The sequence below is a fragment of the Bufo bufo genome, chromosome 2 (genome assembly GCF_905171765.1).
Source record: "Bufo bufo chromosome 2, aBufBuf1.1, whole genome shotgun sequence".
Lineage (NCBI taxonomy): Eukaryota > Metazoa > Chordata > Amphibia > Anura > Bufonidae > Bufo > Bufo bufo.
Window position 1 is genome coordinate 744,502,454 of NC_053390.1, and position 14,716 is coordinate 744,517,169.

A 14,716-nucleotide genomic window follows, 5' to 3' on the forward strand; every position below is an offset into this window, starting at 1 on the left:
ACTAAATTTTTAATTACTCGCAATTACAAATGGATTCAGATCCAGGCACTTGTATAAAAAATGTAGAATATTTTTCATGGGACAACCCCTTTAAGTGTTTTATATCTGTGATGGAAATGTGTCGCTGATTATAATTCCTACGATAGCACTGCTCCTTGTGAATTCATATTTTTTTTCATTTAACCATTAACATTTTTAATTTTTAACACTTTAAATTGGAAAAATTATACAGAAGTGAAGTATGACTGAAGATAAATACTGTACACAACAATTATTCACCCTTTCAAATGTTTGTTAAAAAAAATAAAAAATAAATACAGAAGAATTTCCTTGAAAGTTTAAAGGGTTGCTACTCCATGCATGTTGGGCTCCCATTTCACTTTCATCTGCTCCACTAGATCGCTTCTCCCACTTTTGTGCAGATGTCGAGCTAAAAGTGGAAACTTATCTATTGATGTGGGAAGTCTTTTCTTCCAGAGACTCAGTAATTCATAGATCTGATTAGTCAAGTTATGTGGGCTTTTTAGTCTCACTAGCTGGATAGTACTGCGATGAATCGGTAGAGAAAGTAACAGCTCTGAAGCATCTTCTTCTGAAAGTTCTTGAGCCACCCATTTGAGAATACTGTCCCACAACATATCTGTTAGGGAATGATAGAGAAAAAGTTAGAATGTTGAATAATGATATAATGTCTTTAAAGGATTCTCCAAGAATTATTTAAAATGTCCGCAAGCAACCTGTCCTAGAATGTGAGAATAACTGGTTTCCACCACTTGCAGAGCTGCCTAGTGGGGTGAGGAAGCGTGGCCTCACTACACACTACACTGCTCTACAATAGATGGTAATGATGTGATGTGATCCATTCTATGCTATGCCATCTTGGCTGAGCAGCCCGACAGGAACACTCACCAATATGTAGTATATGCAAGTGCTAGAGCGTAATGTGTAGTGAGGCCTCGCTCCCTCACCCCCTACGCAGCTCTGCAAGTGGAGACAACCAGTCCTGCTCAAATTCTAGGACAAGTTGCTTGCAGTCATTTTAAATAATTCTCAGAGAAATCCTTTACATACTGTTTCCAATATCTGGATACTTTTCAAGTGATATAGCTATCAGAATAAAAGGTGTAGCCATTCATCAGTGATGTCCGTTTATGATCTGTTCTGTGTAGGGTCAATGACCATGCATATTAAATAGCTGTTCAGTCTATAGCTAGATACCCCCACCCCACCCAAACACAAGCATTTGTTCTCAGTAGGGATAGGGAAATAAGTCTCTGCCAGACAGCTCTGACAAATGGTTGACATATGTTAAAATCCAACTGCCCAATCTATCTTTTTCCCGACATCTGACACTGGGGATAGTAGAGAGGCGCCTATACAGATTGATGGTTGACTGGTCAAATTGAATTAGGGGGTTTTGGAAGACATTCATCTAATCTGTATGGCCAGCTGTAGGGTAAATTTTGGTTGTGTATAGTAATATAGAAGATTCACCTTCTCTGTGCTCTGACACCTGTTGGATCTCATGACATTCAAATGCAGTGTTGAGACTCACTGTGCATGTGTGTGTTTCAAGAGGACCTTTCTGCTATCCTGTATCATCTATGCACTTTTTATGGACTTCTATGGAATATTGGTTTTAAGATGCATGCTGCAAGTTATGGATTGAAGGATATATTATGGCAATGAATTGAAATACAAGGTGGCCTATGTCGTTTGTTGTTGAGGTGTATTGTGGACTGGTAATGTCCTGGGACATTGTGTCCGGTACAGTGCTATACCCTCTTGAGATATTTTGATTGTTATGCTATCCTGTCATGTCTGTTTTAGTAAATACCTCCCTATTAAATAAATTCCAGAGCGTTTTCAATAACCTGACAGTTGGGTATTACCATTCCCCTAGTCAAGAGGGCAGGACACTGGACAGTCAGAGATCTAACCAGTGCTGACAGAATCAGAGTTTATATGGACACACCTCATTAACAAGGGAAATGGTGACGTCTAGTTGTCATTTCCAGGAGGAATAACCAGAGTTCTAACACACATTTTATGATTAAAATTAAAAAACTAAAACTTTATAACTAGAAGAAAACTAATGTGTAGCTCTTCTTACCTCTAGGACCCAATGTCAATGGTTTTGTACTTGATGGACGACTGATATTTTTTTCCACCTGTTGCCACAAAAAAGAATACGGTTCTAATAACAATTTTGGTAGAAGATATCTTAAATCTGATTCTATAACAAATCTCCTATTCACATTTTATTATAATGTGTAAAAGCATTTGACATGTGGCCTTGTGCTTGTACAAATAGGACTATTTTCAACAGTGCCTCATAATTCTCATATAAGTTCCCACATACATCTCCCATTTTTGCGTTAAGGACCACAGGAATTTTTGCAAATCTTTATGAATTTCTGCCACCTGAGACATCATTTTTTGCAGAAAGAGACCCATACAGAGATGAACAAATCTTTTCAGCTCAAATCAAATTTGTTAGGAATCCCCCCCCCCCAAAAAAAAAAAACAGATTTCAGTGAATCCAAAACTTTTGGGATTCGTTCCACACAAGTCTCTTAAATTGGTGTCCACCATTTTACAGTTCAGAGAAGAAGGCATTTTGGACTGCTTTTTTAACTGTAAATAAAATATGAAATTGCAGTATATTTTTAAACAGGCTGTTACCACCGGCTACCATCCGTTTACCCATAGTATATACAGTGCTGCCCATAATTATTCATACCCCTGGTAAATTTTGACTTAAAGTTACTTTTATTCAACCAGCAAGTAATTTGTTGACGGGAAATGACATAGGATGACAAAAGATAATAAGACGATGTACAAGAGGCATTATTGTGGGGGGAGGGGGGGAATTCTGAGCTTTTATCTACATTTGAGCAAAAAGTGTCCAGTCCAAAATCATTCATACCCTTCTCAATAATCAATAGAAAAGCCTTTATTGACTATTAAAGGCAATCAAACGCTTCCTATTATTGCAGACCATCTTTTTGCATGTCTCCACAGGTATTTCTGCCCATTCATCTTTAGCAATGAGCTTCAAATCTTTCAGGTTGGAGGGTCTTCTTGCCATCACCCTGATCTTTATACACAAGTCTGGACTCTGGCTGGGCCACTCCAAAATGTTAATGTTGTTGTCTGCTAACCATTTCTTCACCACTTTTGCTGTGTGTTTTGGGTCATTGTCATGCTAAAATGTCCACTTGTGCCCAAGGCCAAGTTTCCCTGCAGACTGCCTGATGTTGTCGTTGAGAATCCTCATGTATTGCTCTTTTTTCATGGTACCATTTACTGTGATTAGGTTCCCTGGTCCATTGGCTGAAAAACACCCCCAAAGCATTAGGTTCCCACCTCCATGTTTGACAGTGGGGATGGTGTTCTTTAGGTTAAAGGCTTCTCCTTTTTACGCCAAATGAAGGAAACATCATTGTGACCAAACAATTCAATTTTTGTTTCATCTGACCATAACACAGAAGACCAGAAGTCTTCTTCTTTGTCCAGATGAGCTTTTGCAAAGGCCAAGCAAGCTTTTGTGTGCCTTATCTGGAGAAGTGGCGTCCGTGGAACCCAGCAGTGTCCAGTGTCTGTTGGATTGTCTGCCTTGAGACATTGCCACCAGCAGAGCCCAGATTCACCAGGATGGCCTTGATGGTGAATGGCCTTGGTGGTGATCCTTGGATTCTTTTTCACCTCTCTAACTATCCTCCTGGCCAGCACAGGTGTCACTTTTCGCTTCCGACTATGTCCTCTGAGATTTTTCACAGTGCGGAACATCTTGTATTTTTTAATAATACTTTGCACTGTATCTACTGGAACTTGAAAACATTTAGAAATGGCCTTGTAGCCCTTTCCTGACTTGTGAGCAGCCACAATGCGCAGCCGCAGGTCCTCACTGAGCTCCTTTGTCTTAGCCATGACTGTCCACAAACCAACTGCAGAGAGCTGCTGTTTTTCACCTGTTGAGTTGATTAAAACAGCTGTTCCCAATTAATCAGGGTAATTAGGATGCTTTAGAACAGCTTGGACTATTTGGAATGGTATAGAACTTTTGATTTTCCCACAGACTGTGACGGTTTGTGAAGGGTATGAATAATTTTGGACTGGACACTTTTTCCTCAAATGTAAATAAAAGCTGATAAATGTTTTTTTCCCACTACAATGCCTCTTGTACCTCGTCTTATTATCTTTTGGGAGACACCTATGTTATTTCCTGTCAAAAAATTACTTACTGGTTAAATAAAAGTAACTTTAAGTCAAAATTTGCCAGGGGTATGAATAATTATGGGCAGCACTGTATGTCACTTTAACTGTTAACCCTTTTAAATACCGGACCTATTTTCATTTTTGCATTTTGTTTTCCTCCCCATTTTCCAATATCCATAACTTTTTTTATTTTTCCATTCACATATGAGGGCGTATTGTTTGCGGGACCAGCTGAATTTTTTAATGCCACCATTTAATTTACCATGTCCTGTATTGGAAAGTGGAAAAAAACATTTTGTGGGGTAAAATTGAAAAGAACCCCACAATTCTGCCAAGGATTTTGGGGTTTTGACATCATGGCATTCAATGTGTGCCAAAAATGTCATAATGTTCTTATTCTGCAGCTCAATGCGATTACCAAAGTTGTATACACTATTTTATTTAATTACGGGAAAAAAAAGCAAAAACATACAAAAAAATCTACATTTTCTTGGCATCGCCATATTTTGATAGCCATAACTTTTTGATATTTTAGTCTAGGGAGCTGTATGAGGGCTTTATTGTGGAATGAACTGTAGTTTTTATTGGTACAATTTTTCTTGTATGTATGCCTCTTTATCACGGTTATTAATTTTTTTTTGGAGGGGATAAGGTGACTAAAAATGTTTTTCACCGCACTGAAATTTTTACAAATACTTCAGACATTTTCTAATGCAGTGATACCTAATATTTATTTTTTATTGTTGGGAAAGGGAGGTGATTTAAATGTTTAACCCTTAACCTGTGGCTAATTACTGTGACCGGCAATAATGCTGATCGCGGTAATTAAATGCTTTAGGCGCTTCCCGGCTTCCTACCTATGCCCCGTGTGTCCAATCCGGGCATAGATAGCTGTGCTGAATACTGGTAGCTTTACTGAGTAAGCTAGCAGTATTCAAACTGCAATTCTTATTTTGGCCACCAAATGGCAGGCCAGAATAAGGAATGAGCAAAAGTGAGCAACATAAGCTAATAATAAATTCCTGATAAACAAAAAAAAATAAAAAATTTATATGCTTATATATGAGGCACATAATGATCACAAAAAATAAAAAAATGTTAAAAAATATATATAAAAGTTTAAATCACCCCCCTTTTTGTATAATTAAAAAATAAATACCTAAATAACAATAAATATAAACATCATGGGTATCACGCGACCGAAAATGCCCATAATATTAAAATAGAAAATAAAATTCCAATATGGCAAACGGGAAAAAGGGTCAAAATGGCCAATTTGCTTCTCTTACCCAAAAAATTTAATAATATGTGATCAAACAGTAACGCATACTCCAAAATAGTACCAATTAAATGTACAGATTGTTCCGCAAAAAATTAGCCTTTAAACAGCTCAGTAGACATAAGTTTCAAAAAGTTATGGGGGTCAGAATATGGTGATATAAAAAAAAATTCTCAAAGTTTACATACATTTTTACACTATTTAGACAAATACTTATTCATATGGGGTATCTTTGTAATCGTACTGACCAAGAGAATGAAGGGCATGGGTCAGTTTTACCGTAAACAAAACGCCATGAGAACAAAACCCGTAAAACTGTGGAGGGATTGCGTTTTTTTCCAATTTCATCCCATTTGGAATTTTTTTACCGCTTCCCACAACATTTTATGCTATAATTAATGGTGTTATTAGAAAGTACAACTTGTCCCACAAAAAATAAGCCCTCATACAGCTATGTATCTGGAAAGATAAAAAAGTTATGGCTCACGGAAAATTGGGAAGAAAAATGAAAACGAAAAAATGAAAAAACCTCCGGTATCCTGAGGGTTAATATTTTGGTGTTATTTAATTTTTTTAAACTTTTTTCACTTTTTATTAATTAACTATTAGCCCCCTTAGGGGGCTAGAACCTGAGATCTTTTCATCCCTTGTCTCATTCACCCTAATACAGATTTTAGGGTGAATGAGATATTAATACAGTCCTTGCTGAGCTGTGCCTCATGCATAGTTCGGCAGGGAATTTACCATGGCAGGCCTGGTTAGCTTCAGACACGTCCAGGCTACCATGGTAACTAATCGGAGCCCCTTAATTTCACTGCAGTGGCTCTTATTGAAAGGTAGAGGGAGCCACATCCTTTTGCCTTACTTCACAGATGGCAAGATCGGTGTTGAACGCTGAATCTGAGGGATTAAATGAAGGGGTTAAGTGTGATCGCCATTCCCCTTCGTTGCTGCCGGGTGCCTGTATGACACAGCCGGCACCCACCGCGTATGGACTGGGCTCACCGCAGCAGCCCGTTCCATACAATTGCAGGTGCATAATGCCTTCTATGTACAGAATTAGGGCTTATAGAAATGCCTACTCTTGGCTGCAAAATGGACAAGAATAGGACATGACTTATAATTTTTGCGGAGCCACGGAACGGAGCAACTCTGTGTGCTGTCCGCATCTTAGCGGCCCCACTGAAGTGAAACGGTCTGCACCGGAGCCGCAAAAAATGCGGCTCGGATGCAGATCCAAACCACGGCTGTGTGAATGAGCCCTTATGCGTTAAACATATTATAGATCTTGAAATAGGTTGGATACAGTTCTAGGAGACCCAAGCATGTCATACACAACTTTTTAGGGCAATTGGGGAACTGTCGTTTCAGGTCACTGATAATAATAATAATCTTTATTTATATAGCGCCAACATATTCCGCAGTGCTTTACAGTTCAGGGATTCATGTACAAACAGTCATAAATAACATAGCAACAGACAAGTAAATAATTACAACAAGAATGAGGGCCCTGCTCGCAAGAGCTTACAATCTATGAGGAGATAGGGGTGACACAAAAGGTAGAAGTGCTTGTTTTGTACAATGGTCCAGCCATCTTGGGAGAATAGGTGAGCAGATATAAAGCTGCATGAGCCGGTCAGCAGCCAATATATGAAGTGCTTCTGGGTGCGGTGGAGGAGTTTGATGGAGGATCAGGTTCAGGAAATTATAAATGGGTTATGTGGAGAGGAGTTAGAGTGTAATTGGCCGAACGGAGAGCACGGGTAGAGTGATAGATGTCTTATTGACCATGAAATATCTGTCTGCATCTAAATCAAATGTTTACGGCCCAGTAATGATTGGAGCATTGATCTCCAAGCTGTCCCTCAATATTTGTTGGGGGTTGAAGTTTCCCAACCCATAAATTGGAGATCATATATCAAGCTAGTGGATACAGTATATTGTTCAGCTGACATTTGGCAAGGTTAATCCGCCATAATTAGTAATGGCATACTTGTCATCTCTCCCACTACAATTGAGAGACTCCTGGGAAAAAATGAGAGACTTGCCTTATGAACAGCCCGGAAAGCAGCCTATGATGGGCGTAATGCAAGGATGCTGCATAACCATACTCAGCTACCGGCATCCAGACACACATTGAGGGGATGGCAATGAGTCACAAAAAAGGTCTGTGGCCTCCAGAAACACAATTTTAAAAAGTTAGCTCCAATCTCATTCAACGGTTTGAATGTTTGCATATTTAAACCTAAAATACCTTGTCGTCATCATCATAAACAAAATGATGGAGAGAAAAACTATTCAAGGGGGGAAAAAAAAATATGAAAAAAAAAATACAACACTAATGGTGGTTTTAGGAACAGCATTTTTGGAAAAGCACCATTGCAGTTTTTGATGGTGGTTTTCAAGCAAAAATCAGAAGTCTTTCCTTTATACCGTATTTCCCATTCCTTAAAGAGTTTGTCTGGGCCAGGGGTGTAGCTATAGGAGGTGCACAGGTAGCAGTCGCTACCTGGCCCAGGAGCCTGAGGGGGCCAAAAGACCCTTGTGCATGAGAAAATACTGGTATTATAGAAAGTGAATGCTGGTCAAGTTACACCTTTGGCGGAGGGAAGGGGTTAGGTCCAAAATTTGGCATGAAGTGGGCGGAGGGTTCTGTTTCAATTTCTGCCTGAGGCAGCACGAAGGCTATGTGCTTCCCTGCCCCTGGCAACAAAGACCTGAGGAAGTGGGGGCCCAAGGAAGTGGGGGCCCAAGGATAGGTAATCAGTCTCAGATCAGTACACTTGAAGATACCCTTTGATACCACTTTATGGAAAGCTTCCTCAACAGCTGTGCCTTTTATCCCCCCAAAAATGCTGTATGTATAATTACACTTAAACTTCCTTTTTTTTTTTTTTGGGCTCAACAAAACCATCATTTTTTTTTAGATGGTGACATTTTTTATTTATACTTTATACATGCATATTTTTCTTGTATGTTTACTATCCTATAGAGAAGCCTCAGGGGAAATGCATGAAAAGAGACATACTGTACCTAGTGCATGCTACATTTAAAAAAAAAACCTATACAAAGTAAAGAAAAAATGCAATAAACAATGCACTGCTTGTAATGCGTTTTATATGTTGCCACAATGACCCACATTTATTAATGCCAGTGCACTTGGACGCTGCTGTATACTGTGCCACAATTTGGTGGAAATTGATGCAATTTGATACAATTTGGTGCATCTTTAGCGCAATTTGACACATCAAGTTCCAGTAAATTCCTTTGCACTTAGCTCAACAGGTGGAGTGATTTACCAGAAAAGGTATGTGGCTTCAAATATAGGACTATGGCCTAATATTTGACATTGTATCACAATTCTGATGTAAAGTTTGGTCTCCAACTAAGCCAACCAATCATTGGTATACAGTTAAATAAAACCTATCTATGCCTGCATCCAGCCTGAGCCACTGTAATAAATCTGGTAAATGTTTAGACAGCCATTAGTAAGATTAGAAAATCTAGGAAAATACAGTACACCAAGAAACATGTTGAACAAAGTGTTTTTTCCCAAAAAATGTATACTCTTATAAAGGGACACTTCCAACAAATTTGTGGCAACATATTAATAACCAATTTTTTAAGTTGCTGCATATATTCTCCATTCTGTTTTGACTCTTTAATTTCCTTTTGTTACTTTTAGCATGGTAAACAGCCTCACCTAATGGCATAGTACTCCTGAAATAAAAAAGGCTTTCTATGAATATTGAGTTTCAAAAAGGCCCTTTCTGATGTAAGTGTTCCTTTAAGATGTGTCCTTAAAAATAGAAAAATATACATTTTTATATTTGTACAGAAACCCTTAAAATAAATGGATTTCTAAAAGTGTATAATACAATTAATTAGCAAGCATATACCTTTGGAAGCATTACTGACAGCTTGCAGACTGGATTCCGTTGCTGTATATAATTGTCTTTGGACAGTCCCGACTTGTAACTTCCTGAAACTTCTTCTTTGGATATTATATAAAAGGCAGCAGTCCCCTTATAATGTGGGGAACTATAGTTTCCAAACTCATCCACAACACTTAGGTCCAAGTACTTTTTCTGCATTCTTTGTGAATGAAATGTGAGTTTAAATGTATTTCCGGACTCTTGACCATCTATTGGTAAACATATAATAAAATCATTATCACATTTGAAAGCCATCTACAAGGTCTTCTTGTAGAGAATGTATTGGGTTTGAGACTTTTTGCTTAGTTTGATTTGTCCATCGGGAAAGCCATAAAGAAGAGATGGGTAAAGATTAGATTGGTGGGACCAAAACCACTGAGCCAGTAGCAATCATGCTGTGGTTTTAGTGGAGAGTCATCAATGTGCAGTCACTAGACATTAAAATAAATGGGAGGTACAATATAAGTGACATAAAAGACGTCATTTAGGGAAACTCAATTCTAAATGTATGAAACATCAAATATAATCTGATGAACAAAATCAATTCCTTGCTAAAGCCCTGTTCTCCTCTGTTAAGAGCCTTCCTTCCATCAGATGTCTATGTCAGATGGATATACAGTATCTTCCCGAAGTATACCTCAAATGGCTGCAAAAGATCCTGATGTATAGGAATACACAGACATGTCACCCATAGGCTACCATTGTAAGATGCAATGTATAACATACAGTATAAATTTGTACACATTTTATGTAGTAACAGTTTACTGCACATTGATACTGGTAGCATAGTCCACTATGCTATTCTATACTGGGCATACAGGTGCATACTGGGCCAGTGTAGGTCCAAAGGACACTCTTTTGCCACTTTGTCACTGGGAAACTATGGATATGTTCAGTGTACTGTACATGCCTGAAACTTGTCTGAAAGTGCTCCTGGTTATCAGTACTTATGCACAGGCAAGTGAAGGCATCTGGCGCTTATACAGGAAGCAGTGTCTCTGTGCATGTTCCAGACGTATAACTTTGAGCAGAGGTACCTCTAGCCAGTATCAGTCCAAGAAAGGGGTCATGAGAACAAGTCACATGACTGACACCATCTCACAGCTCATGAATGTTGCAGATGTCCGGTGGGCACATTTACTCCGTCAATATTGGACCTTCACTATGTAAACTCTTCAGAATTTTCTCTTTTTCTGCATACATTTGACCTAAAACTACAACAGATTTTTTTATACAAGTCATAAATGTAGATAAAGATAACTAAATCAAACAAATGAGTCAAAAATATTCAACTTGGTCATTTATTTATTGAGGAAAATGATCCAATGATGTAGTGAGTGGCAAAAGTTTGTGAACCTTTACAATTAGCAAATAATTTGACGGTGAAATTAGAGTCAGGTGTTTTCAATCAATGAGATGACAATCAGGTGTGAGTGAGCAACCTGTTTTATTTAAAGAACAGGATCTCTTGGTCTGACAAAGGAGATTTCTGAGGACCTCAGAAGAAGTGTTGTTGCTGCTCATCAGGCTGGAAAAGGTTACAAAACTATCTCAAAAGAGTTTGGACTCCACCAATCCACAGTCAATTAGGAGGAAATTCAAGACCATTATTAGCCCCTGGATTGCAAGGAGAAAGCCACTGCTTTCTAAAAATAACATTGTTGAATGCTATCAGCACCTTGTTGAATCAATGCCACGTAGAATTAAGGCAGTTCTGAAGGCAAAAGGGGGTCCAACACCGTATTAGTATGGTGTTCCTAATAATTCTTTAGGTAAGTGTATATGACAGCACTCTCAAACAGTTTATTCACTCCTGTGGTCGCAATGATTTCAGCTTATTCACAGAGTCTCTTTTCAAGCTATGAGCTAAAATGTTGCTACTAGTGTTGAGTGAACTTGTGTTTCAAGTTCGGCGTACAATGTTCAGGTTATCTAAGAATTCCCATTATGGATTCCGCTACCACCAACCATAACGGTCCATTCACACTTCTGCAAGTATTTTGCAGTCCACAAATTGCATATCCGCAAAACACGGACACCGGCCAAGTGCGTGCTGCACTCTGCGGACCGCACATGGCCGGCACTATAATAGAAATGCCTATTCTTGTCCGTGGCTGCGGACAAGAATAGGACATGCTCTATTTTTTTTTTTTGCAGGGCCGCGAAACGGAAGTGCGGATGTGGACAAGACATGGTGGTGCTGTCCGCATCTTTCGCGGCCCCATTGAAAATGAATGAGTCCGCACCCCTTCCGCAAAATTGTGGAACGGATGCGGACCCATTATGCGGACGTGTGAATGGATCCGTTATTGTCCGTGGTAGCAGAATTAATAACGAAATTCTTACATAACCCGTACCTGAACTTTGTACGCCAAACTTGAAACACAAGTTTGCTTATCCCTAGTTGCGACCACAAGGGTGAATAAAGTGTTTTTCTTTTGACTCATTTTGTGAGAGTGCTACCATTTTTTCAAATTCTTATATTGTCCTGGATTTGTTGCCGGATACATTGGCCTGCACCTCCATATTGATATTTGGCCTGATGTGCTGCCATGTCATATATATATTAGGTTATTCCTGCAGTATATAAATCTTTTGCTAGAGGTAGTTGTGCATTGTGTTTGTGTGTATATTTATATTACTCTTTTTGTGAGGCAAGGTAGCAAAAAAATGGCTGTTCTGGCACAGTTTTTATTTTTTGTTTTTTACAATGTTCACCTGACAGAGTAGATAATGTGATATTTTTAGAGAGCATGTAATAACGATGCAGCAATACTTAAAATGTCAAGTTTTTGTGTTTCTATATCCTGAAAGCCATATTTTATTTTATTTTTGGGCGATTGTCTTCGGTAGGTTCTAATTTTTTGCTGGAAGAGATGATGGTTTGATTGGTACCATTTTGGGGCACATATGAATTTTTGATCGCTTGGTATTATACTTTTTGTGATGTAAGGTGATAAAAAATGACTTTGCGGAAAATTTTATTTTTTTATTTTTTTATTTTTTTATGGCGTTCACCAGACGGATTGGATCACATGCTATTTTTATAGAGCAGGTTGTTACAGACAGAGTGATCCCTAATATGTGCATTTTTTTTATTTATTTTTCCACAATAAAAGCATTTAAAAAAAAATCATGTTTTTGGGTTTCCATTTTCTGAAAGCCATATTTTTTTATTTTTGGGGGATTTTCTTAGATAGGGTCTCATTTTTTGCGGGATGAGATGACAGTTCGATTGGTACCATTTTGTGGCACATATGACTTTTTGATCGCTTGGTATTATACTTTTTGCGTTGTAAGGTGATAAAAAATTGCTTTTTTGCGGCGTTCACCAGACGGGTTAGGGCATGTGATATTTTTAAACAGCAGGTTGTTATGGATGCGGCCATACCTAATATGTCAGTTTTTTTTAACTATATTTTGGTTTTACACAATAAGAGCAATTTTGAAACAAAAAAATCATGTCTCCATTTTCTGAAAGCCATATCTTTTTTATTTTTTGGTCGATTTTTTTGTGGGATGAGATGACGTATTTTGGGGTACATATGACTGTTTTGATCACTTATTATACCATTTTGTGGGAAATGTGGTGGGCAAAATTGCAATTCCATCATAGTTTTTCCTTTTTTTTTTTTATGGTGTTCACCGTGCAGTAAAAGTACGTTTTTGTCACCTTACATCACAAAAAGTGCAACACCAAGAGATCAAAAAGGCATATGTCCCACCAAAATAGTACCAATCAAACCGTCACCTCATCCCCCAAAAAATGAGGCCCTACCTAAGACAATCAGTCAAAACATAAAAAAGCTATGGCTCTCAGACTATGGAGTACTAAAACATCATTTTGCTGGTTTCAAAAATGCTATTATTGCATAAAACTTAAATAATTAAGAAAAAGTATACATATTAGGTATTTCCAAGTCCTTAATGATATGCTCTATAAAAGTATCACATGACCTAACCCCTCAGATGAACGCTGTAAAAATAAATATATAATAACTGTGACAAAACAACCAGTTTTAGGGTCACCTTGCCCCAGAAAGTGCAATAATGAATGATCAAAAAATCATATGTACCCAAAAATGGTACCAATAAAAAAGGCAACTCTTCCTGCAAAAAACAAGCCCTGACACGAGACGATCAGCAAAAAAATATTGCTTTCAGAAAATGGAGACACAAAAACATATTTTTTTTCAAAAATGCTTTATGTAAAACTGAAACAAACAAAGAAAGTAGACATATTTGACATCATTGCATCCGTAACAACCTGATATTTAAAAATAGCACATGATCTACCCTGTCAGATGAATGTTGTAAAAAAAAACAATAAAAACGGTGCCAAAACAGCCATTTTTTGGTTACCTTGCCTCAGAAAAAACGTAATATAGAGCAATTAAAAATCATATGTACCCCAAAATAGTACCAATAAAACTGGCATCTTATCCTGTAGTTTCCAAAATGGGGTCACTTTTTGGGAGATTCTACTGTAAGGGTGCATCAGGGGGGCTTCAAATGGGACATGGCATCTAAAAACCAGTCCAGGAAAAAACTGCCTTTCAAAAACCATGCGGCGCTCCATTTCTTCAGTTTCTTCAGCTCCTGCATCAGTTTACGACCACATGTGGGATGTTTCCGTAAACCACAGAATCAGGGTGATAAATATAGATTTTTGTTTGGCTGTTAACCCTCGATATGTTAAACAACAAAATGGATTAAAATGGAAAATCTGCCAAAAAAGTGAAATTTAGAAATGTAATTTCCATTTTCCTTTAATTCTTGTGGAACACCTAAAGGATTAACAAAGTTTGTAAAATCAGTTTTGAGTAGCTTGAGATGTGTAGTTTCTACAATGGGGTCATTTATGGGGAGTTTCCACTGTAAGCCCCACAAAGTGACTTCAGACCTGAACTAGTCCTTAAAAAGTGAGTTTTGGAAATTTTCTGAAAAATGTTAAGAATTGCTTCTAAAACTCTAAGCCTTCCAACGTCCTAAAAAAATAAAATGACATTTACAAAATGATGCCAACATAAGGCTACTTTCACACCTGCGTTAGGTGCGGATCCGTCTGGTATCTGCACAGACAGATCCGCACCTATAATGCAAACCATGGTATCCGTTCAGAACGGATCCGTTTGCATTACCATAAACCAAAAAATAAATACAATTTTTTTCATTTTTTTTTTCATGATAATGCAAACGGATCAGTTTTGACTTACACTGAAAGTCAATGGGAGGTGGATCCGTTTTCAATTGCACCATATTGTGTCAGTGAATACGGATC

General features: G+C 38.0%; 1 protein-coding gene across 1 annotated transcript in view; it reads right to left on the reverse strand.

The window, feature by feature from the left end:
* Positions 1–272: 272 nt before the first annotated feature.
* The window catches only part of DTHD1 (death domain containing 1), a 60,713-nt gene continuing 46,269 nt past the window's right edge, over positions 273–14,716 (reverse strand). The window contains exons 7-9 of the mRNA XM_040419936.1: positions 9,400–9,644; positions 2,114–2,171; positions 273–640 (exon numbers count right to left, since the gene is read on the reverse strand). Of these exons, the coding sequence (XP_040275870.1) occupies positions 339–640; positions 2,114–2,171; positions 9,400–9,644 (605 nt within the window). The 3' untranslated portion in view covers positions 273–338. The remainder of the gene's footprint in view (positions 641–2,113; positions 2,172–9,399; positions 9,645–14,716) is intronic.